Source organism: Leptonotus elevatus, chromosome 4 (genome assembly GCF_054856555.1).
Source record: "Leptonotus elevatus isolate MCC_2025b chromosome 4, RoL_Lele_1.0, whole genome shotgun sequence".
NCBI classification, from domain to species: Eukaryota; Metazoa; Chordata; class Actinopteri; order Syngnathiformes; family Syngnathidae; genus Leptonotus; species Leptonotus elevatus.
The window spans coordinates 8746311-8771741 of record NC_141242.1 but is presented as its reverse complement, the minus strand read 5'-3'; the positions used below and the strand labels follow the sequence as shown (position 1 = coordinate 8771741).

The 25431-nt window shown below is 40.0% G+C and overlaps 2 protein-coding genes across 3 annotated transcripts in view; both read left to right on the top strand.

Annotated features, from left to right (window-relative positions):
• LOC147175386 (ras-specific guanine nucleotide-releasing factor 1) overlaps positions 1 to 13972 on the top strand; it is a 29902-nt gene extending 15930 nt beyond the window's left edge. The window contains exons 12-27 of the mRNA XM_086074818.1: positions 217 to 359; positions 458 to 540; positions 1518 to 1766; positions 3604 to 3974; positions 5264 to 5383; positions 6972 to 7142; positions 7279 to 7385; positions 7785 to 7897; positions 7988 to 8048; positions 9277 to 9380; positions 9459 to 9543; positions 9672 to 9869; positions 9956 to 10035; positions 10132 to 10249; positions 10341 to 10409; positions 11442 to 13972. Of these exons, the coding sequence (XP_085930944.1) occupies positions 217 to 359; positions 458 to 540; positions 1518 to 1766; positions 3604 to 3974; positions 5264 to 5383; positions 6972 to 7142; positions 7279 to 7385; positions 7785 to 7897; positions 7988 to 8048; positions 9277 to 9380; positions 9459 to 9543; positions 9672 to 9869; positions 9956 to 10035; positions 10132 to 10249; positions 10341 to 10409; positions 11442 to 11534 (2165 nt within the window). The 3' untranslated portion in view covers positions 11535 to 13972. The remainder of the gene's footprint in view (positions 1 to 216; positions 360 to 457; positions 541 to 1517; positions 1767 to 3603; positions 3975 to 5263; positions 5384 to 6971; positions 7143 to 7278; positions 7386 to 7784; positions 7898 to 7987; positions 8049 to 9276; positions 9381 to 9458; positions 9544 to 9671; positions 9870 to 9955; positions 10036 to 10131; positions 10250 to 10340; positions 10410 to 11441) is intronic.
• A 420-nt stretch (positions 13973 to 14392) lies between these two features.
• blm (BLM RecQ like helicase) lies at positions 14393 to 25372 on the top strand. 2 transcript variants are annotated; one of them, XM_086074912.1, is made up of 22 exons: positions 14393 to 14715; positions 15172 to 15232; positions 15323 to 15827; positions 15933 to 16059; positions 16760 to 16851; positions 16923 to 17037; positions 17111 to 17718; positions 18384 to 18560; positions 18643 to 18761; positions 18907 to 19020; positions 19778 to 19876; positions 19952 to 20100; positions 20199 to 20305; positions 22020 to 22180; positions 22252 to 22447; positions 22525 to 22715; positions 23659 to 23803; positions 23906 to 24105; positions 24181 to 24376; positions 24581 to 24703; positions 24786 to 24984; positions 25057 to 25372. In XM_086074912.1, exons 1-22 carry the CDS (start codon positions 14621 to 14623, stop codon positions 25241 to 25243), a joined length of 3966 nt encoding a protein of 1321 aa, XP_085931038.1. In that variant the 5' UTR covers positions 14393 to 14620; the 3' UTR covers positions 25244 to 25372. The 2 variants fall into 2 exon arrangements, with proteins under 2 accessions (XP_085931038.1, XP_085931037.1); XM_086074911.1 differs by having other exon boundaries at positions 15172 to 15827.
• Positions 25373 to 25431: the final 59 nt, after the last annotated feature.

Genomic DNA, 25431 nt, shown 5'->3' with positions numbered 1-25431 from the left:
CATAACACAGTATTGCACCTTGTAAGAGTGGAATAATAAGCAACTGGCTGTATATACCATCATGAACATCTATTAAATATCTATTACGTCATTATTTTAAAATAGCTAAAGAGCAGGTTTAAATTATTTAAAAAAAATGTAAAACAGAAAATCTAATACAATTTTTTACTTTTTTTTGTTCATATGCGACTTTATCGAGTATTTTCATGTCCCAAGCCAAATCAGACAAAGGCGGCCAGGACATGGAGCACCTGGACTTCAAGATTGTGGTGGAACCAAAGGACAGTCAGTCGTTTACAGTCATCTTGGTTGCTTCTTCCAGGCAGGAGAAGTCTGCATGGACCAGTGACATCAGCCAGGCACGTCCCCACGCGTCACTTTGCAGCTCTTTTATTTTGTAATGTTCCTGTGTGGCTTCGCCTGTTATGTTGACTGCACTGTCCTGCGTGTCTCACAGTGCATTGACAACATCCGATGCAACGGACTCATGATGAACGCCTTTGAGGACAACTCCAAAGTCACCGTTCCACAAATGATCAAGTAAGATGTTCCAAAGCGACAAGCAAATAGTTGATCTTAATCCTAACCTTCCATATTGATATCTCAAATACTGTTATAAACACACATACACATGATGTAACACTCAATCATCATACACCTCATATAATTTGAGCCTATGTTTATTCAGGTACGGAAGAGGATTAGGGCCAGTGGAGAGAGAAAAACAAAAGCTTGGCAGGATTCTCACTTTATTTTCAGAATTCTGACTTTAAAGTGAAAATTCTTACTTTAATCTCAAAATTCTGACTTTAAAGTGAAAATTTTTATTTTAATCTCAAAATTCTGACTTTAAAGTTAGAATTCTGACTTAAATCTCAAAATCCTGACTTTAAAGTGAAAATTCTGACTTTAATCTAAAAATTCTGACTTTGAAGTGAAAATTCTGACTTTAATCTAAAAATTCTGACTTTAAAGTGAGAATTCTGACTTTATTCTCAGAATTCTGAGATGAAAGTTAGATTTCTGAGAATAATGTGAGAATGTTCACTTTATTCTTAGAATTCTCACTTTAAAGTCAGAATTCTCACTTTAAAGTCAGAATTCTCACTTTAAAGTCAGAATTGTGACAATTCTGACTTTAAAGTCAGAATTCTCACTTTAATGTCAGAATCCTCCCAAACCTTTTTTTCTCTTTTCACTGGCCCTAATCCTCTTCCGTAGGGTCCGAAGTTGTAATATCAAAACCATTTTTTTAATCCGACTTCAGTCCTGCACAATTTGGGTCAATGAATATTTAAAATGAAACATTCCGTTAAAAACGCCCTCCGTCATATTTTACCAGGTTGTAAATTAGGTTTGTTGTGCTTGTATTATTTCATGTTTCCTGAATTTATGAATTGTGGAGAGTAAAAGGAGACAACAACTCCACAATTGGCTGAAATGACCACGTCGGGGTCACCAATGGATAATAATTCCTACCCTATTAAATCACATCCATATTGCCTCCTTGCGCACAGGTCCGACTCGAGTCTGTACTGCGACGACGTGGACATCCGCTTCAGCAAGATGATGAACTCCTGCAAGGTGCTGCAGATCCGCTATGCCAGCGTGGAACGTCTGCTGGAGAGGCTGACCGACCTTCGTTTCCTCTCCATCGACTTCCTCAACACATTCCTGCACTCCTATCGCGTGTTCACCACTGCTGATGTGGTGCTGGATAAACTCATCACCATCTACAAGAAACCCATCAGCGCAATCCCTGCTCGGTGAGTCGCGCAAATTCAACTTGCTGGATTATTGAGAGCTTTGCTCAATAGCAAAAACGTATCATAATCTTTGACATCCTTCTAGATGTAATCAGAAATTGGGGTGGAGTGGGTGTAATGTGCCATATAGGAGAAATGTGTCGTGTAGAAATAAAGTACAGCTGAGTATCACCTGACTCGTGGTAAATCAAGTAGGGCTGAATGCAGCAGCCTTTTATTGATTTTATTTTTTACATTGGATGGGACAGAATCCGAATGGGCTGCATAATCAATGGAAAAAATGTATATCAGATACATCAATTCGCTGAGAAGTTGGTCAGGCCTTAATACATAGGTGTCAAACTCCGGTCTGGAGGGCCGCAGTCCTGCAGGTTTTGGAGGTTTCCGTTCTCCAACACAGCTGATATATGATCAGCTCATCAGCAAGCTCTGCATAAGCCTAACAATGATCCTGCTGATTGGAATTGGAAGAGGGAAACTTCTAAAACCTGCAGGACTGCGGCCCTCCAGGACCGGAGTTTGACACCTATGCCTTAATATGAAGTAACAAAAACTAGGGGTGTCCAAATTAGTACGTTAATTTTGAGTTAATTTAAAGTTCCTTTAACGCCACTAATTAAGCCTGTACTGGAGGAATTCCAGTCGCGAAGCAGAAGACACATCCACGTCAAAATTTAACAGCAATAAATTTAATAATGCATTTATTTGTGGAGACTGGGGTGAAGTTGTATTTTACAATTATAAAAATGTACAGAATTTCACAAGTTACTTCATGTTAAAGATTGGTTAGCTCTTAATATGAAAAGAAAAATGCACTGAGCTGTCGCCAATGTCTTACGAATGCCATCTAGTGGCAGAAAAAATACCTCATCACAAATCAATATTACACTTATTTTTTACCATACAGTACACCTTTATAATTTTAACTCAATTTTATGAATTATTTGGAAATTACTGTATCACTCAAAGCTGCAGCCATATTTTTATTTGTTTAACCCCCCCCCCCACACACACACACACTTTTATGTTAACAAGAGTGTAAAAAGTTAGGATTTTTTTTTTACATTTAGAACAGATATAAAATTTGCGATTACGCATGAGTTAACTATTGTCATGCGATTAATTACGATTAAAAAAAATTAATCGTCCGACATCCCTAACAAAAACGCATGCCAAACAATCTAAAGTACAATGAAGAGTAAATCAGGCAAAACAAACACTCCATGAGACACCGGTCCGTGGTCAAAAACGATAATTGGGCCCGGTCTCTCGGCTGTCTGGAAGTGTCTCAACTGGTCTCCCTCGCGCTATGGCAACCAAGCTCGCTGCTGCAGGACCCCACCCTTGCCTCCCTCCCATCCCTCCTCCTTGCAAAAAGCTCCGTGGTGTGAAATATTGATGGAGCGTTGCGGTGGGGCTAACTCTAGAAGCCCCCCCCCCCCCCCCCACCCCCCGGTTGCAGGGTTATGATCAGCTGCCACTCCGCCTTGCCCACGCCCTGCAGCATTGCCCACCCCACGGCACTTGTCATGTCACTGTGAGACACCTACACTTGACTGCTTGTGTCAGCGGCGGCCATGCGCGCTATCATTCGCTGTGCTATTTATGGGAACCCATGAGGTCGCCAGGAGGGTGGCAGAGAGTGGGAGTTGTTTCTTTTTCTTTTTCTGCAACACTGCAGCCTGCACTGTATGTTGCTCTGAATCGACCAGACACGGACGCAAATAGACTGGGTTTGCATACATAATTCAGGAGGGATGTGTATTTAGCGAAGCTCCTCAGACATATTCCTCAGTCCTGAATTCCAATGAAATGCATATATGTGGCTGTGATGCAGGTCCCTGGAGTTGTTCTTTGCGAGCAGTCAGAATAACAAACTCCTGTATGGAGAGCCACCAAGCTCCCCCAGGGCCAGCAGGAAGTTCTCCTCCCCTCCTCCCTTGGCCATCGCCAAGAACTCGTCCCCGAACCGACGGCGCAAGCTGTCCCTCAACATTCCCATCATCACCGGGGGCAAAGCTCTTGACCTGGCTGCCCTGAGCTGCTCCTCAAATGGCTATGCAAGCATGTACTCGTCCATGTCCCCCTTCAGCAAGACCACCTTGGACATCAACAAACTCTACGTGTCCAGCCCGATTGCCAGCAAAATACCGGATGAGGGAGAGGACAAGAAAGACAAGATGGAGGAGACCTCAGTGTGCAAGCAAGGTAGGCCTCATTTGAGCAGTGATGGGCGGTTGGGGTCAGCGAGGTACTCTGTGCTTGCCTCAACGTTATCATAATCACTGACCTACATTGTAACCAAAATATTTGTTCATGAAATATATTAATGTATTCCCAACAGTCGTTTTGTAGCATTTCTTTTGGTTGTAATGCTTCCAGTACGTGTATGTGGATGTTGATATGTCAATTGAATTGAATTCATTCAAGTGACTTATTTTGAAGGAGGTTTAAATGAGTCAAGGTTCCAAAGGAAGGTTTGGATTCCAAGTGGAGTCATTATTTTTAACAGTTCTTACAAAATTGATTTTTTGGAGAAAATTGGTGTTGAAAATTTCAGCTGTCAGAATGTGTGATTTCGGGTTTCGAAAGTAAGGTTTCAAAGGAGGGTTTTGCTTCCATGAAGGGTTATACATTTTAACAGTGGTTACAAAAATTAGTTGACAATTTTCAGCTGTCACAATGTATGACATCAAGGTTTAAAACAGTCATGTTCTCAAAGTAGGGTTTGGCTACCAAGTGGGTTCATAATTTTTTTAAATTGTTACAAAATGGAGTTGAAAAAATTCAGCTGTCAGAATGTGTGATTTTCGGGTTTTGAAGGAGTCGTGATTTCGAAAGTAAGGTTTCAAAGGAGGGTTTTGCTTCCATGAAGGGTTACAAGTTTTAACAGTGGTTACAAAATCGAGTTTGACATTTTTCAGCTGTCAGAATGTGTTACCTTCGTGTTTAAAACAGTCATGGTCTCAAAGGAGGGTTTGGCTACCAAGTGGGGTCATAATTTTTTAACAGTTGTTACAAAATGGAGTTGAAAAATTCAACTGTCAGAATGTGTGATCTCGGGTTTTGAAGGAGTCATGGTTTCAAAAGTAAGGTTTCAAAGGAGGGTTTGGCTTCCATGAAGAGTCACCATTTTTAGCAGTTGTTCCAAAATTGAGTTGAAAAGTTCAGCTGTCGCAATGTGTGGCCTCAGGATTTAAAACAGTCAGGGTGTCAAAGTAGAGTTTCAATCCATTCAAAAATGTATTCCTCAATTCTAATATTTGTCCATGAAATATATTAATCTATTCCCAACAGTCTATTTTTTTCACTTTGTAGCATTTTTCTTGATTGTAATGTTACGTGTATGTAAGACTGATTTCTGTGTTGCCACGATCGTCTAATCTGCCTATGTCCTTCAAAATCAGTAGTGCTGACTGATGTAACTTTAACTGTGTCAGAAATTGGACTTCTTGTTCAACCAATCCGATGTCAAAATTGCCTTTGTTGTGGTGCAGATCTCTCCGTGCGTGAAGAAAGTGACAATGATCAAAACCAGAGCGATGACGCCGACCCGGAAGCTTCGCCTACAAAGTCGCCAACCACCCCGAAAAACGTCAAATGCAAAAACTCCTCAGGTACATTTTGTTCCAAACAGTGCTGTGACGTCATTACGACAAGACAGTGTGTTATACAAACGCGCGTACCTCACCCCGACTCACCCACAGCAGCGTCGAGCTTTCGGGACATAAATAGAACACAAAGAGACGCATACGTTTTTGCTGTTTGGGATTGGGTGGATTAACCGAATTTGATTAATGGTTTTGTGCGAAAGCGAGCACAAAGGCGACATGGCACCATGTCAAAAGCTTAAGTAACAAGTCGACGGTTCGGAACATGCAGGGGAAGCCAGTGTTGGCTTGAGTAGGTGTCAGGGAAACTTGTGTCATAGCAACTACATCGAGAGCGTGTTTTCCCTTTCCACCCACGGATAATGAGGCTGTTTCACTGCAGCCAAGATTATCTGTGCCTCCTAAATCTCACCACCACATTGCAGGGGGAGGAAAAAAAATGCCTTTAAAAGCAAACGCCCTCCCTGGAATCAAGTGAAATGGTGGAAGAGTGTGCCCCTCACAATGTAGGATTTCGCGCCTCTTGTGATGTGTTTATGTTCTCGGGATTTAAATAGCAGACTGCAGAATCTGTTGATTCCTCTGTTATGCTGATATTTTTGTGGCTATATTTAGCTGCAACCATCTTGAATACCAAAGCCTGCTGAAGAGGAGAGGCTGAGCGAGGATGGTTGCGTAGGTCTGTGGAGCCCCATAGTGGAGACTTTAGGAAGAACTGAAGAGTCAATTCTGCAGCAAGAACATGAATTGAATACCTTCCATCCTCTCAACATTTGCATTTAGTCACAGTTTTCCCATCATTTAACATTTTTCACCAAAAAATTCCCATTCATTCCAAGTGAGGACAAACTTACCCTAAATGTTGTTTAAATTGGCATATTCAGACAGTTCCCATTTGAAATTTAAATCATTCTGCTTATTCAATTCAACTTTTGAACGACTTACAACATGCCAAAATTGTACAAATTCCAAAAATGACCATATTAGGACATAATCTACGGTATTCACTTCTCCATCAACATTACTTGACCGATTCAAACTATTACAACGTCAACAAGTGCAGATCATTCAAGCCACCTCATTTATTACTCCCATTCAGAAATGTTTCAAAATTCTTAATATTTACATATTCACCTCTAGTAACTTTCCACATACTGTATATTCATTGATTAAAAAACCCCCATTCAAACTTAAACATCTTCAGATCATTCCATGTCAATCAGTATCATTCCTTATCATTCTAAATTATTCCACATGCTTCATTGTTTTTTATTCAGTCCGTCAGCCTTCACACGAAATTTCTCCCGAAATAGCAAATATTTAGTTCAAGTACTTTTTCTATGTTTTTTTTAAATATATATTTACACACAGTTCTAATTTTGACCTGTACATAATATTACATTGACTAGAATATGGAATATGCTGTAACTTTTTAAATGAAATCTCTCCCTCGTTTTGGACGAACTCACACCTACTGTGCCATTTTATTTTAATGTTGAGTACTTGGTACTTGATGTAGAAAAAATAAAATACATTTGAGAGCCGCCAATCTAGTACGTAACTGACACCACAGCTTTTTTTAATCTTGTTTCAGAATTCTCTCTGTTCTCCTACAACAACGGGATGGTGATGTCCTCATGTCGAGAGATGGACAACAACCGCAGTGCCCTGTCCGCTGCCTCCGCCTTCGCCATTGCTACAGCCGGAGCCAATGAGGGCACACCCACCAAGGAAAAATATCGAAGGATGTCCCTCGCCAGCACAGGTGCACATTCACCATCCGGTCCAAAAGCACCATATATAACCTGATTTCCAGACTGTCAAAATACCCGTGAGAAAGTAATCTTTCAGAACCGCCATAAAGGAATACTGTTGCTTGTCTGTTCATATATTCCATACAGGCTTCCCGACCGATCAGAGGAATGGCGACAAAGAGTTTGTGATCAGACGAGCGGCAACCAACAGAGTTCTGAATGTTCTCAGACACTGGGTGTCCAAACACTCGCCGGTAAATACAAGTTTTAAAGCTTGAATGCAAAAAAAGTCTTTATTTCCCAAACATTTTCAGCTCATGGGCCAACACTTTCAAAAACACATTTACTGACCAATATCAACAAACAAATGACTAAGTCCTGCCCTGATAACTACTCTGATAATTAGTATGCATGAAAAAACAGACCCATGACTCATTTGGGCTGCTGATTCTAATTTTGGGACTATTGGTATGTTGTAGATGCACACATGCTGTACAAACACTTCCTAAAAATCCATCCACGATCCATGCTGTTATAAATAAATAATCAGCATTTCAAGACATTCAAATAAATAAAGGCAGCAACACAAGCTACTGCTAGTCGAACCCACCAGAAAATATGTATAAATGACACACCCTTTACTTGTATTCCAGGATTTTGATAATAACAATGAGTTGAAAACAAAGGTTATCGCCTTCCTGGAGGAAGTGATGCATGATCCTGAGCTGCTGACTCAAGAAAGAAAAGCAGCTGCCAATATCATCAGGTACGTCACTTAATTGCCATGCATGCTAATATTTACCACCATTTTTGCCATCTCAGACGACTTTAACTTGTGTGTTTTTTGCGCTGTCAGAACTCTAACTCAGGATGATCACGGTGACAATCAAATTGCTCTTGAAGATGTGACACAACTGGTGAGTGACGTTTGTTACGTGTCCCGAGGGTTCTTCCCCAATTGCACTGAAACATTACATTTACTGAGCTTTTCTTTATTTTTTTTAATAATGTCAAAATTAGTGCGTTAATGTTGAGTTAATTTAGAGTTCCTTTAACGCCACAATTTTTTTTAATGCGTGATTAATGACCGCCCCTTACTTGGAAAGCCTGTACTGGGGGAATTGCAGTCGTAACACAGCAGACACGTCCACATCAAAATTTAGCAGTCATAAATTTAATAATACTGCATATATATGTGGAGACTAGGGTAAAGTTGTATTTTACAATTAAAAAAATGTGCAGAATTTCCCAACTTACTTCATGTTAAAGATTAGAAAGCTCTTAACTCATTCAACGCCATTGATGGCTACAGACGTCAAAATATTATTTTAACTAATCCTGTTAGTTAAATTTTTTTTCAATTTCATTAAATTTTTTATGAAAACCTAGAAAAAAATTTTTATTGTACATTTATAACATATAAAATTTGTGAATAATCGTGAGTCAACTATTAAAGTCATGTGATTAATTACGATTACAAATTTTAATCGTCTGACACCCCTAATTTTTAATTTAATAAAACATTTTAATTAGGGCATCAGTCGATTAAAAATTTTAATTGTAATTAATCACATTACTTCACTAGTTAACTAACGATTACTCATACATTTTATATCTGTTCTAAATGTACAATAATTTTTCTATAGTCTATAGCCGTCAATAGCAGTGTAATATGAAATGAAAAAATGCAGTGAGCTGTAACCAATGTCTTACAAATGCAATTATACCATCTAGTGGCAGAAAAATGATCTCAACACAAATCAATAACACACTCGTTTTTTACCGTACAGTACGAATTGAATTTTAGCTCAATTTTATAATTTATTATGAAATGACCTTTAAATTAGTTTAACATTTTTTCCTCTTTTATGTTAACAAGAGTTTGAAAAGTTAGGAAAAAAAGTTTTGTACATTTTATTGTATATTTAGAAGATATTACATTTGTGATTAATTGTGAGTTAACTATTGAAGTCATGCGATTAATTACGATTAAAAAATGTAATTCCCTGACACACCTAGCTATTATATGTTACTTTATTAATGTCATTCCAGTGAAATTTTGTGTCTGGGGTTCCAGCATAGGGAATAAAAACCTCTGTTATTTGCCAAACTTCCATCTTATCATGAGTGCTTTTATCCGTTCAGGTGGGTTCAGGGAAGGCCGACCCCTTCGAGAATCACTCAGCCTTGGAGGTTGCAGAGCAGCTCACCATGCTTGACCATCTGGTCTTTAAGGTCATCCCATATGAGTGAGTGTAACCGCCTTTTAATCTATTTTTTTTGTAAAGGGAAAAAAAACCTAAAAGTAATGATCCTCATCTTGACAGGGAATTTTTTGGTCAAGGCTGGATGAAGAATGACAAGAATGAGAAGACACCCTACATTATGAGGACGACAAAGCACTTCAACGATGTATGTCAAGTCCGAGTCATGTCAGTTTTGAGAATACGAGGGACCCCCGTTTATGCTGGGACATGTTTTCTCGACCCGCCCGCATTTGGTGAAAATCCTCCATATTTTCTGGTCCTCTCTTGTGCCAGATAAGCAACCTTATCGCCACAGAGATCCTGCGCTCGGACGACGTGGTCACCCGAGTGGCCGTCATTGAGAAATGGGTGGCCGTGGCCGACATTTGCCGCTGTCTCCATAACTACAACGCCGTGCTTGAGATCACCTCCTCCCTCAACCGAAGTTCTGTCTTCCGTCTCAAAAAGACCTGGCTCAAGGTGTCCAAGCAGGTGTGTGACAAACCAACACTTCACACACAAGTGTGTGTGTGTGTTTTTTTTTTTTTGGTTAAATGGCAAAGCCAATGTTCCTGCAGACAAAAGCACTGATTGACAAGCTGCAGAAGCTGGTGTCTTCGGAGGGGAGGTTCAAAAATCTGAGAGAGGCTCTGAAGAAGTGAGTCAGGTTTTTGATTGACTGTTTTTATGTTTTTTTAAAAGTGGCTTCACAAAAGGAGGATGTGTTTTTTTTTGTTTTTTTCTCCCCCTTCAGCTGTGATCCTCCATGTGTGCCCTATCTGGGCATGTACCTCACAGACTTGGCCTTCATTGAGGAGGGAACACCAAACTACACCGAAGACAATTTGGTCAACTTTTCAAAGATGAGGATGGTGAGATGCCCCCGCCGCTATCCACGTGTCCTTTTGCTTTCTGTTTTTGTTTTTACTAACAAACTAATATTTCGGGTGTACTCATTTTCAGATTTCTCACATCATCAGAGAAATCAGACAGTTTCAGCAAACGGCATACAAACTTGATCTTCAACCAAAGGTTAGACAAATTACCGTATTTTAAAGGGATTACATCCCGGAATTTTAAGCCCTTCCACAGTTAACTATGGGCATATAATGATTAAATCTTACCTTTGATACCATGGTGAAGTATTTTTTTATGAAATATTAGGTATTTTGCTAACTATTTTTCTAATGCGGAAGTAAAACGCCCAGTTCAGTAAAACTCCGCCTCTCCCCGTGCGGTTGCTGCGCCCCTCTTGTCCGAGCCGGCTGCTGCCTCGGAGCGCTGTGTTGCCACGCAAGTACAAATTATGGAAATTGGATGGATGTTCAATTCTTCAATAAACATTTGAAACAAAACGTCTCCTTTCCGCAAGAAATCGTAGTGGAGGAGGAGGGGAGAAGAGGGGAGAAAGAGACAGAGAAAAGACAATCCTGAGTGGGTCGCAAACCAAAGACCTGCTGCTTACAGGGCGAGCGCGCTACCCATTCGTTCAGCCAGAACCCTTTCTGGGATTTTAAGACGGCCAATTGTCATTGCACTTTGACATTGCAAATGTGAAGGATAATTGACTGCTTTGAATTCATTTGGACAAAATGTGTACTGATAACGGCTACTTTTGTCACTATCCCATGGAGGTCTCAGAGAAAGTGGGCGTGCGTTTAGTCCGCAGAGGGAGGCTCTCAAAAAGTTCCAACTGCTCGTTTTCTCAGGATGGGAGGGGCTGGTGCTCGGAGAGCAGAATGACCTCGAATTTCTCATGGGGGGGGGCAAGGGTGGAAAACAGCACTTTCGGTGATGCTCAAAATACATTGACGCGCCCACCTCTGGTGAAATTTCAGGATGAACCTAAAATGCACTAGAGTCGCAAAATCTGATGATCTCTCAGTGCACGCTAATTTGGAATCACTCTACAGTGTCACATGTTCAACAATTTGCAACTTTTTGACCGATAATTTACATTTACTGTACTGAGAATGTACACAGTGACTAGGAACTAATTGCTTCAAATGATTCTGCTATTCTTTTTCTGGTGTTGAATTTGGCCAATTTGGGTTTGTGCTCCAGGTAGCCCAGTACCTACTGGACGGGAGCTGCGTTCTGGATGAAGAGAGCATGTACGAAGCATCCCTCAGAATTGAGCCAAAAGTGTCCAACTGATGGGGCGAGAAGGGGTGGTCCTCTATGCTATGTTATCTTCTCTGTTAATACGGCACATCAATTCACATACACATCCACTTTTGCATTGTTGTACAAGATATTTGCTCTTCTGTACAGTAGATGTTTAAGGTTGTTTGATGACAGAAGACATGTTGAATTTTTTCTTAACTCATTCACTGCCATTGACGGCTATAGACGTCAAAAATTCATTTGAACTATTTCTATTAGTTAAACTTTTTTTTCCTACTTTTGTTAACAAGAGTTTGAAAACCTAGATTTTTTTAATGTACATTCAGGACATATATTACATTTGTGATTAATCGTGAGTTAACTATTGAAGTCATGCGATTAATTACTATTTTAAAAAATTATTACATTTTTCAATTGTAATTAATCACATGACTTCAATAGTTAACTCACGATTAATTGTTAATAATAATTAAAATAATAATAATACAAATAATTACTATTAAAAATGTATTTTTCAATTTTTCAATTGTAATTAATCGCATGACTTCAATAGTTAACTCACGATTAATCACACATTTTATATCTGTTCTAAATGTACAATAAAACACTTTTTTCTAGGTTTTCTTACTCTTGTTAACAAAAGTGGAAACAGTTTTAAACTAATAGAAATAATTCAAATTAATGTTTGACGTCTAAAGCCGTCAATAGCAGTGAATGAGTTAATTACAATATTTTTTAAGCATAATAACAGAGGTCGCCTTGGTTAGTCACGTTCAAATCAATGTGACCAATGACATTATTTTGCTTTGTGTACGTTTTTACACTTGCCAGCTATCTTTACTTCGGTTTTATCCATAAGTATTAGTTTGTCCGCAACCTATGTAGCATTGTAAAAAGCGCATCAAATCAGGTAAAAGAGCACAGAGAACACAAGAGATTGTGCGCGCGCAAAGGAAGACGTGGGAACAAATTGCGGTGGTAAGCGAACCATCTGTATGCTTCCTAAACCAAAACAAAAAGTCTGTCTCTTCATTTCTGCTCTGCAACAAATGTTTTGCACCATAGACTATTTTTATACTGACGGCATCCAGGACAAAAAGTCACAATGACACATTCAAGAAACAGAAGCTATTGTGCCTGGTTTGGTCACATAAAAAAAATGAAAGAAGTAATTTGGTGGTGAAGAAAAGGTGGTGATGACAGACTGTTACCTTGTTGACTAACAACCATGTTGAGTTGATCATTTATAATACTATATTAAATTATATATATATATATTACGGTTGGGTCTGTGGCAGGAACTGCAGATAAATAGCAAAGTGTTGGAAAGCGATGCTCATCAATATTTTCAAATTGCTACCAACTGTTTTTTTTTTGTGTGTGTCTTTTTGTTTGTATAAATTTGTTTCTGGGTCTCCTGTCCAGACTGTGCAAAATAGTGTCAGTCATCGCTCATAGACGACAGGTTACACCTCTTCTGAGTTCTGTTGTTTATTGTAAAGAGTACACCAGTTCAGTATAACACAATTGTTTGAATTAAAAATGAAATTATTTTTGACTTTTTTTTTAAAGTACTTAAAAAAAAAAAGATGGTAAGTGTTCAGCGATACTTGTGTAGAGTAAAAAGGTTGTTGCTCCTCTGTAATTAAAAGACAATCTGTCCATCTTGCTGTTCCAGTGATTGTGGAACGTGACCGTATATCACTCTGTTATATGCATTGCTGTTTATTAACAATATGATAAAAACGTAAGTGAATGACCTCTGCCTGCAGCATTCAAACACTATTTTTGTAGTAGTCTTTGAGAGTGACCTGCTCTTTATATAAACATGAGAAAGTATTTTGTACCTTGTTGTTAATTCACTACTCTGACACGTGCTGTACATTTTGTACATGCTAGCCCTGCATATCCCTCAATGTGGAACGGTGTGATCCTTTAAAATATATATTAACATATAGCAAGCTTCAATACAAAAATGCTACAACAGTGTGGTCTTGAAACCATGACTTTAGAGTAGGAATCGACAAGTGTTTTGCATTTATACTGTAATCCTGTCTATAACCATTTCTGTTAGCAGGAATTATAGTAATGTAGTGCTTATTCTGTGAATATTTGTATGTATTTTTACTATGTATGTACAGGACACTTTTGAAGCTCACTTGGCAGGCATGCAACACAGACAAAATAATACTATATACTTAAACTGTAGACACTTATACATGCACATACAATACTCCTATAAGGTATATGAACAAATAAACATTTTTGCTGTTAGCAATACCCAGTGGTATGAAAATTATCTTTCAACCCTCATGTTACCACACCTTAATAAAATATTTCCCCATTTTGTTAGAAAATTTAATTTAAAAAATAAATATATATATAAAATCAAAGAAATTGCTGATTTTAACAAACAATTATGTTTCCGGGTTACCTCTTGCTAATAAATCAATTTTGTCTCAGGGGCATTTTGTCTCAAGTGTTTTTGTAGATCATCCATACGATGTATAAAATACATGCTTCTGGCTATTTTTTGGGTTTCAATTATATAATAATAACAATCATGTAACAAAAGTTTAACAGACATAGGCAAACAATCTTGACATTAAATGTTTGTCCATTGTACAGTCAAACTGTTAATATGGATGAGTGAGACTGACAGAATTGGCTTCACAAAAGGAACAACATATAAGAAATTCCTTTCAGTGTATGTAATAAATGTGTCCATCAATTCAAACCAAAACTACAAAACATGGTTGAAATAAAATAATGATCCATTCTTTCTGAAGGCACAACTGTGCCCTCACGAATGATTCGGTAGAGGCGGGGGCTGGCAACATCCCGTAAACTACATATCCCATAACCCTCAGTGGCGCAACATCTCGACCAATAGAGTATCCGCGTTGATTCGGCGCCTTGTCTGACCCGAACCCATTCCCAACTAACGCTACTGCCTTTCATTTGATAAATGTAGCTTTTTACAACTCGCGACGGTCTCTTTCGGATTATCCCTGTGCCCATTTGACTCGTTCGTCACTGTGACAAAGTCCTAAAGGAACGGAGAAGTTAGCGTGGCCTGCCGGTTAGCTAGCGGCTAGCTCAGCTCTTTAGCAACAATGTCCTGTTTTCCTCAGAATAATTTGAAGGAGCAGCTGGCGAGACACAGCAACACCGCCCAAAACAAACGGTCTCTGGCTAAACCTAAATCGGGGTGAGTGGAAAAGTTCGTTTCCGAGAGTGTCACATGCTAATTGCAACACGTTAGCTTCTAACTATTAAGAACTGTATCGGTGTAAAAACGGGGTCATAAACGCTGACGTCAGAGGCAATGAATATAATGTCATGTTTGTTTTGACTGTATTTAGAAAGCATCAAGTCAATATATGCTCATGTGGCATATTTAGGTGTGCGCATTCAACCTGTTTTCATATACTCTTAATGGCGTTAATCATAATGCACTAAGATAGCATTTTGTTTCTGTGCGTTTGACATTACTAATCAATTTAAATTGTCACACAAGAATGACACGTTGGCATGTCCCTTTTTTGGTGTTTTTCCCCCTCATTCCCAAAATATGCTCAACCTTGACCCTCTCTATTGAATTATGCTTACACAAAAGTCCCATCTGCAATACAGCATGTTCATTTCTCTTCTGTTGCCATTTCAGGCCATTTTCTTTTAAAAAGAAGTCCCCAGCAGGTACGATCTTGACGAAAACCTCAAGCAAGGTAACTAGCCCAAATGTTTTGGCAAGCAGGAATGTCAATGTCTCTAAGAACAGTTTGGTGACTCAACCTGTTGTGACGTTTTCAAACAAGCCCGAGACCTCTCACAAGTCCAAAATCAACAACTTCTTCTCTGTAAGTTCCAAATGCACCTCGGACGTCAGCCTGGACAGTGTTCCTGCTCTTCGGTGTCCATCGTCGCTGCCGTCTTCTGGTACAGCGTGTCCATCGCCACCCATATTTGAGGGACCGAGCACCCCTGTGAATATGGATACATCACTTGGATTCCAGATTGACGACTGGGATGATCTAGATGACTTTGAAACTCCAACCAAGGCAAACAATGCCTCATTCAGAGGAGACGTAAGCAGGACTGACAGCAGGCCAGTCGCAGCTGTTGGGAAAACCGAATCCACAGGGGGGCAGTGTTGTTTAAAAACAGATGGAATTGAAGCGATTCCTGATCAGACTGAAGTTGTAGAACTAACAGATAGTGAACTGGATGACTCTCCAATTAAAACACCAATAAGACGCCATCCTTATCTGAAGTGTGTTGTTAGTGACAGTGAAGAGGACAATAATGATGTGCCCATTGCAGGTAACACACTTTTATTTTTATTTTTTTACTGCAGTTTCATTTGTGCATTTAAAAAGGCAACAAATGGAGAACACATGGTGCCTTGTTTGTCATCGCTCTTTTTAGTTGATAACAAAGAATGGGTTGACCCGAAGTCAATTAAGTTGGATGTCAGTCCGGAGCCTGAAGATGACCTTGACTACATACCGCCATCTCCAGAGAGCTATTACAGCAAATCTCCTGTGGAGTCCATGTGAGCCAAGTTTTCTTGAAAAACTCATTGGTGTATTACTGTCAACATTGGGTCAACCTGCGCAATGTAATGAGTATATTACAAGAAGTTTAGAGAAAAAAAAGAAGCTCTTTCAAAGATGAGAATTAAATTAATACTGAAAGGCGTTTTGAATCGATTCACCAGTCGTGTAGCTAAGTAATCCATGATGCACCGAACGAAGCATGCGCACATTTTGTATTCGTAGTATTTAAAATGTACATTTATTGTCTTTGCCAACTGTCAAGTAAAGTCCTGACTGTCGACATTTCAAAGTTACGGCACAAAAAGAAAAGAAAATGTATTGATTTTATTGATCATCAAATTAATCGATTAATCATTTAGAGCCATAGTTCATCATAAATTATCCAAATACTCTGATTTCAGCCTGTTAAAAGTAAATATTAACTGATTTCTATAGTCCTTCATGAAAGCCAACTCATTATTTTTGTGTATAATCAAAATAAGACATCTAGAAACAGGTATGTTGCCACTGAAGGAGAGGAATTGCAATGTAAACCTTTTTAATGATTAAAGTTTCATACAGATGACTTTTTTTAATCACCGGCGGGAAATGTGACGATGTCGATAATCATGACCAAATGACACCTGTTTGTTTTACTGACATTCTGCCCGAATGTCTCCTTATTAGCTGTGATGATTTGTTCTTCTTTTGGAACAGATGCAAGTCAAACAACGTTAATAATTTGCAGTCCAAAGGATCGACCTTGAGCCTTCGTCAAGCCTCTAATGAGCACTCGACAGACAAAAAAAGTGAGAGCGTCATCCCCCTCTTTTTTTTTTTTTTTCCTTATGTAAAATATTCGGAATATTTTCCCTTCCAGGTGATGAACTCTATAGCATCATGGAGTCCATTTGTGCTCTGGTGGATTCCATCCCTGAGCACGAGATCATCGCTCTGTCTTGCGGAAATGAGATTCTACTGAAAAGGGCTCAAAGGTTGGTGCCACTTTTCTTCATGACGTTCCATCACGTTGTGACTGTAATGCTCCGCCTCCTTGTCACCTTCCAGGAAGAGGATTCTCTTTACCGGTGGCGACTCCTTGCTGAGGACTCAGCAGCCTGACAGCACTGTGATTTCTGATCCCGTCTTCAAGGACAAATCTAGCAGCAGCTTTTTACCCGCGGTTTCACAGAAGACGCCTCAGATCAGGAGATCCCCTGTGGACTGTGACTCTGGTCAATCATACAACCTTATCAAAGAAAAGTCCATTGTGGGAATTGACAGCATCTGCGATTCTCCATCAAGCCACAGCATCTCAAAAACACCTCACGATATCTCCAGTGTTAAGAAAACCATCGTGGACTGTGAAGATCTTTTCTTCTCGCCAAAGAAAAAGACAGAGACTGCAGTGCAGGTTAAATCTAATCCACAACCAGACGTCACAGCCGCGGACCTCATTGGTCCCGATGATGACTTTTTCCTCGACGACTTTGACATTGATGACTTGAACGAATCGGACATTCCCGATTACTTCGACGGACCCCAAAGTTCCGCAGCGCCGCTAAAGACATCCAACGCGGCGGCCGTGAAGGAAGGTGGGCCGAGCAAATTCTCATGGGAGAAGAAACCTGCAACGCCTGCGCCACCGCCCAAACCTGCAAAGATTTGCTCTCCTGGTAAATCACTGAGAAAACCGTCTCGATTTAAAGATCTGCAACAAAAACAAAACGAGTCAAACTGGAAGAAGATATAAAGTTGTTTGAAGGAAAATGAAAGAGCCTAGTCTGGTTCTGATTGAATACTTACTAAGTATGAGCCGATTACTGGTTTAATGGTTTACTGTGGTTTTAAAAAGCCAAGGTTTTAACAACTGCTAATAATACTGGCTCGCTATTTTTTCTTCTTCTCGCCCTTCTCTGCCAGCAGGGTTAGAGACACAAACACTGATACTTTTTTTCTCTGATTAATGTTCATTGTCCTTCCCACAAAACAAAAAAAAAACTGTTCCAGCAGGTACTAGTTAGCCCCAAGGAGAGCATGAGTAGCCTAAAGGTCAGTTCTAAAAATGGGACACTGCGACTTACTAAGAATTATAACAAAAAGTATGTAGTATGATGAACCTTAAGATACACATTTCTATTATATATTTTGTGTTTTAAACATAATTTTAGAGCTGTTATTTTTGATACTGTAATATTTTTGCTCACGGTTATCATACCGTCAGAATCTAATATCAGCCGAAGTCTAATGAGGACAAGTAGATATTTCCGGATGTGTCTTGATACTTTTGTCCGTCCCAGCATGAAGTTGCATCATAAATGAAACCTACTTCCCATTTCAGAACCCACCTTCCGAAACCCGGCACACGACCGTTTCCGAGGGTTCAACTTCTCCCACTCGCCGGAAATGATGAAGATCTTCCACAAGCGCTTTGGTCTCCATCAGTTCCGTTTCAACCAGCTTGAAGCCATTAACGCCGCCGTCCTCGGGGAAGATGAGTTCGTGCTCATGCCCACAGGTTTGCCGCTCACACGATTCTCGCTGACGAGAGATGACGCCAGTCGAAGATGTTCACTTTGAATGGTGACGTATGCTTGTAGGTGGCGGTAAAAGTCTGTGCTACCAACTTCCTGCCTGTCTGTCACCGGGAGTCACTGTCGTCATCTCGCCACTCAAATCTCTCATTGTGGATCAAGTCCAGAAGCTGACCTCTCTGGATGTAAGTTTGCTCTTAAATGCAACTCTTAGTGGGATTAACTTGTTTGATTTTGCGTTGGGGGAAGGGGGGGGGGGGGTATTTTGGGGGAGAGCAGTCTTTCACCGGCATCTGTGACTGAGTGCCGTTGTTATCGTTGGCGTTTTAGATCCCGGCGACGAGCCTGTCTGGTGATAAAGGTGACAGCGAAGCAAGCAGGATCTACACGCAGCTCTCGAGGAAGGAGCCCATCATAAAACTCCTCTACGTCACACCCGAGAAGGTGATTGTTTTATGTCCAGGTGCAACTCATGAAATTCGAATATAGTTGAAAAACCCTCAGCTCAGTTTCAAAAATGAAATTTGTACAGTATATTATATGGATTCACTCGACAGACTGAAATATTTTGAGATTTATCATTTGTTACAACTAATGGGAAAAAAATCTTTATCTCAATGAATTTCAAGATATTATTCAATAGAAAAATTTAAAGTGATGTTTAGTATAGTAATAAGGTAGGAATAGGTCTTCTGAAAATGATTTAGTTTTTAATAAATCTGGATAATACGAGGTCTACTTTTTGAATTGAACTACCAAAAGGAATGTTTCTATAATATATATATTTTTTTAGGTGCACTTGCACTAGGGCTTCTCGGTTATGAAGAAAATATTAATCACGATTATTTTGGTAATGATATGAAATTGAAACGATTAGGATCATTTATTTTTTGGTCCAAAACAAGCAAATGTTTAAATGTAAAAAAAAATATTAAGGCAAATAAAATTATTTGAAACACTAATTATGCAAGTTCCTTTTGGACAAAATTTATTAAATGAGTTATTTTAAAAATATATATATTTGTTTGTTTTTTTAAAGGTGCAAATTTAAACAACTCAAAATTAATATAGATTAGTGCTGATTTTATAATTGTGGAGTGTAATACTAGAATTTCGATTAATTGCACAGCCCCTACTTGCGCCGTACGTTTGTGTAAACTTTGCCACTTTGACTGACACGTCTTCCCTCTCCGTCCTCAAGGTCAGCGCCAGCAACCGGCTGATCTCGGCCTTACACAACCTGTACGAGCGAGGCCTCCTGGCTCGCTTCGTCATCGACGAGGCTCACTGCGTCAGTCATGTGCGTGCACACAAACCGACATCCCGCCTCCCTCCCAACTGACTCATTAACGAAGTGACCTCCGATGTTCTCCAGTGGGGCCACGACTTCCGTCCAGACTACAAGAAGCTGAACGAACTGCGTCAGAAGTTCCCCAAAGTGCCCATGATGGCCCTGACCGCCACGGCCACCCCCCGCGTGCAGACGGATATCTTGCATCAGCTCAACATGACGCGCCCGCAAGTGTAAGTGATTTTTTTCTGACTTTACACTATTGAGTTGCGTTTTTGCCGTCTCATCCCTCTTCTTTTTTTTTTGCGTGTGTGTGTGTGTGTGTTTCCAGCTTCACCATGAGCTTTAACCGAGCAAACCTTAAATATGCTGTGCTGCCCAAGAAACCCAAAAAGGTTGCCGAGGACTGCGTCAGTTGGATCAAGAAGCATTATCCACGTAAATACTTGATTATTACAGTGAACACTTATTGTGGAGGACATGTTGGCAAATAGAGACCCACCTGTAATAGATGGAAATAAAATAGCTCAAAAATATATTTTTGGTGCAACATAAACTTACTTATAACTTCTTACTTATAGAATTCTTTAGTGCCTCTTCTCATCACTTAGAGTAAACGAAAAAAGACGTTACTTTTGTAAAAAAACCAAATTCCAACTCTTTGTTGAGATGTTTTAAAGCACGTCTTTTTTTAACCAATCTTTCAGATTTGCTAAATGTTTTTCCTTTTTTAAATCTTCAACAATAGGCATCCTTGTTTTAAAATTCTAACAAAGTTCAGGGAGCTCCCATTGTCATCAGTAGGCCCATGACTTAAAGAAGTTATAAACTTACACAAGTAAATACGAGCGTTCACTATAGTTTTCTACAGTAAATCAATGTTTCCAAAATCTCAAAATTAACCAAATGTTCAACTTTGTTTAAATTTCAGACAAAAGCAAACTGTTCAGAGAATTTCCATTGTCTGCGGCATCATTAATAACGTAACTTAAAATGTATATAAATAGTTCCCTGAGATAAGCACAGTTTTAAATTGATCTTTTATCGTCCGTCAGATTTTTTTATTTTTTTTAAGCCTGATACTGATATTCATCAAAATGACGAATATCAGCCCATTTATTCAGCCCGGACGGTAATTGGTCTATCCCTAATTAGTAGGGGTGTTAGAAAAAATCGATACGGCAATATATCGCGATATTACAGCGCGCAATTCTCGAATCGATTCGATATGCGGCCGAATTGATTTTTAAACATCAATTTTTTATGGGAATATGCAACAAAACGTCTTACTTAGGGTTAGGATTCACACATTAAGCATGGAAGAATGTTTTTTTAATGGAACATTAAGTCTTAATATTTTATTTCAGTTCAACCTGTTTGCTAAATGCAGTGGCCTGAATTTTCAGATAATTAAATTCCTTTTTTATACAAATCTTACAGTGTACATGTACACGTTTACTGATTAGTATTTTCTAAATTTGAGTATTAAAAAAAATCGCAATGATCAATTTATAGATTTGCATCGGGATTAATCGTATCGAATTGAATCGTGATCTATGAATCGTGATACAGGTACTAGGCAATTCACACCCCTACTAAATTAGCATAGATGTTAAGGCAATTGTAAACCATTAACTCATTCACTGCCATTGACGGCTATAGACGTCAAAAATTCATTTGAACTATTTCTATTTAACATTTCTTTCACTTTTGTTAACAAGAGTATGAAAACTTAGGAAAAAAATACAGTACATTTAGAACAGATATAAAAATGTGTGATTAATCGTGAGTTAACTATTAAAGTCATGCAGCTAATTACAATCAAAAATGTAAATCGCCTGACATGATTTAAAAAAGAAAAGAAAAGATTATTAAAAATTAGGGGCGTCAGGCGATTAAATTTTTTAATCGCATGACTTCACTAGTTAACTCATGATTAATCACTCATTTTGTATCTGTTCTAAATGTACAATTAAAAAAATTCTAGGTTTTCATACTCTTGTTAACAAAAGTGGGAAAAAAAAGTTAAACTAATAGTTCAAATGAATTTTTGACGTCTTTAACCGTGAATGAGTTAAAGGGCAATTTTTGACACACAACGTCATTCTGCTCCCTCACTGGTGTGATTATAATCTTGTCATCTGTCTTGTAGGTGATTCAGGCATCATTTATTGTCTGTCCCGAAACGACTGCGACACCATGGCCGAAAGCCTGCAGCGGGCCGGCCTGTTTGCGCTGTCCTATCACGCGGGTCTGAGGGACGGCGACAGAGAGCACGTGCAGTTCAAGTGGATCAACCAGGACGACTGCCAGGTGAGCTCGCCGACATGAGCGCAGACCCCGTTTCCGTACATTGTCACGAACGTGCGTCCGTCCCCCGCCAGGTCATTTGCGCCACCATTGCTTTCGGCATGGGCATCGACAAGCCCGACGTGCGCTACGTCATCCACGCCAGTCTGCCGAAATCAGTGGAGGGTTACTACCAAGAGTCGGGGAGGGCCGGCAGAGACGGCGAGATCTCGCACTGCATTCTCTTCTACAGCTACACCGACGTGCTCCGCATCAAGAGGATCATCAGCAGTACGTGAAGTCAACATCGGTGTCACTCGGTTGTTTCTTGCTTTGAAACGGTGGTCGCACATTTCTCTTGGTGACAGTGGACCGAGAGGGTGACCGGAACGCCAAGGCCACTCACTTCACCAACCTGCAAAGTATGGTGCAGTTCTGTGAGAACATGATGGACTGCAGGAGGATTCAGTTGCTGGCCTACTTTGGAGAGATGAAGTTCAACAGGGGCTTCTGTAAGGACAACCCTGACGTCACCTGTGACAACTGCAGCAGGCCAAATGTAAGAAGACGTACTAGTTGCATTATTACTATTATTATTATTATTAACTTAAAGAAGCGTGGAACTGCCAATTTGGGGTAAACACTTTTGACTGGCAAATACATGCAAAACGTATTGAACTTGAACATATTTTCAAGTACATTCGAACGTATATTTGTAGGCTAAATGCTAAAAAAAAAATTGCATTTTTTGCTCAAGTAAAAAAAAAAAAGCTCATTTTTTGGGGGGGGCTTACATTCTACCAATACATTTGAATATATAGTCAACATTATTTATAGTAGGGCTGCCCCCCCCCCCAAAAAATTTAAAAAAACAAAACAAAATATATATATATATTTATTTATTTATTTTCCCTCCAGCCATTCTGGATGATTACGATTTAAATCTATTTTAATCTGATAAACCCAAGAAACATTTATTTAAATGTTCCATGTATGCAGTAATGTATACTGATTCTAAATCAGTTTTAATGTAAACTTAAAATTAATTTTTTTCGTTTGTGCTTGAATAAATGCCACATAAGCAGTTGGCAGCTTTTGTAAACGCGTCTTGAAAAGCCATCCAGCATTCTGACACTTTTGGATGCAACAATAAATAAGAACAACAGCTATTAATAATCCAGAAGACAACAACAATTTTATATTTATAAACACCTCGATTTCACGATTTAGAATTTTTTTAATGATTCGATTTTTGAAATGATTAATCTAATTAATTTGATTTATTCCCAGCCCTATTTTATACTATAGTAGTCTCTTCTTTTTTTTTTTTTTTTTGTATGTCAGTTTGATAAACATGTTGTTCCACTACTGTAAAATGGTGGCATATACTGAATTGTGATTTTAGGCGTACCATTACACTTGTGATTATCTCTCAAGCTGGCACGATAACTACCAACGTTAGCAGAAACGTCCTTGTGTGCGGTTGTATGAAATATTTCCAGGAATACAAGATGAGGAATGTCACCGAAGAGGTGAAGAACATCGTGAGGTTCGTGCAGGAGAACTGCGAGAAGGTTGGAGCCAAAGTCAGCTGGACCGCAAAACAGAGCCGCCTGACGCTCAACATGCTGGTGGACATCTTTGTCGGTACGACGTTCTCCGACGAGCACCTCACCAACATGGCTGCCGTCTGTTTCCATGCACTAGATAGCAATACTAAAAAAAATTAAAAAAATAACCTCCTCTTAGGTTCCAAAACTGCCAAACTCCAGACAGGCATGTTTGGCATGGGAGGATCTTATTCCAAGCACAACGCCGACCGCCTGTTCAAGAAACTGGTCCTGGACAACATCCTGATGGAGGACCTTTACATCACCAACGGCGGCCAAGCTGTGTCTTATATCTCTGCGGGACCAAAAGCTCTCAACCTCCTCTCCGGACACATGCAGGTCACCTGTCCTGCTTTGCGGGGCCCGGCAAAGGTGCAGTATTACGCCAAACCTGACATTCCCGTCTGATTGCAGGTGGACTTCTATGAGACGGAGAGCGCTTCCACCGTCAGGAAGAACAAAGCCGCGGTGGCCAAGAACGTCTCTCAGAGGGACCAGAAGGTTCAGGAGTGCCTCAAGGAGCTGGTGGAGCTCTGCAAGCAAATGGGAAAGACCTTCGGGATTCACTATTACAACATCTTCTCCACTGCCACCTTGAAAAAGTTATCAGGTAATTTTAAGAGGCCAACAGCGTTTTTCTCTCCCTTTTTTTTGGCTTAGCTAAGAGGGGCGTAATGTGCATTGTCCTTCCCAAAAAAATGAGGCCAGTGGGTACTAGTTAGCCCCAGGGTACGATTTCCTAAATTGTCAAGTGCTAAACCCTTATGAACTTTTCGTCTTTGTGTAACTGTCCTTACTTGACCGTCATCCGCAGAGAGGCTGTCCTCCGACCCAGAAGTCCTGCTGCAAATCGACGGCGTGACAGAGGACAAATTGGAGAAGTACGGCGCCGAGGTGATCCAGGTCCTGCAGAAATACTCCGAGTGGCAGAATCCTGGTAAGGCTCTGGTCCGATCCAGATGTGTACCGTGAAGAGTGCAGTCAATCGAACAGCATTCTAACGTGTGCGTGAATCACAGTGGAACCCCAGGCCGAAGGTGGCGAGAACGGCTGGATCGACACAACACGAGGCCGCTCGGCCGTCGACGACGAGGATGACGACTCCTCCGCGTACTTCCGCGGCCAGAGTGCTCGGGGGCAGAAGAGGAAGAAGATGCCCTTCTTCAAGTACAACAAAAAGAGAAAAGGATTTGGAGGCGCAGGTTCCAGCTCTCGGGGGTGCGTTTGTGTCAATTCTCATCCGCCACAAAACAACTTCATTGACTCAACTTGTTTATGTTTCTCCATCAGCCGAGGCTACAGCACCAACAAATCCTGGGCCTCCAGAGGGGGAGCCAGAGGTGGTTCTCAGTCCGCCGGCCGAGGGTCCCGGGGTGCCGCAGGTAACGCGTCGTCGGGAAGGACGCCGGGATTCTTGGCGGTGCCCACGCCTCAGAGCCAGCGGCCTTTTCTCAAGCCGGCCTTTTCTCACATATAGCGCTGCTGCCTCTACACTTCACTCTTTGTAATTTATGTTGTACAAAAGTGTACATTGTTGGGATTCTATTTTTTCTTACTGATACGTACTGTTCATTGAAATGTTTATTAAAGATCGTTGAAAACTTTCCATGCATTTGTTCATCTAGTTTGTAATAACATTTCTCCGGAGACAAGTTTGTATAATGA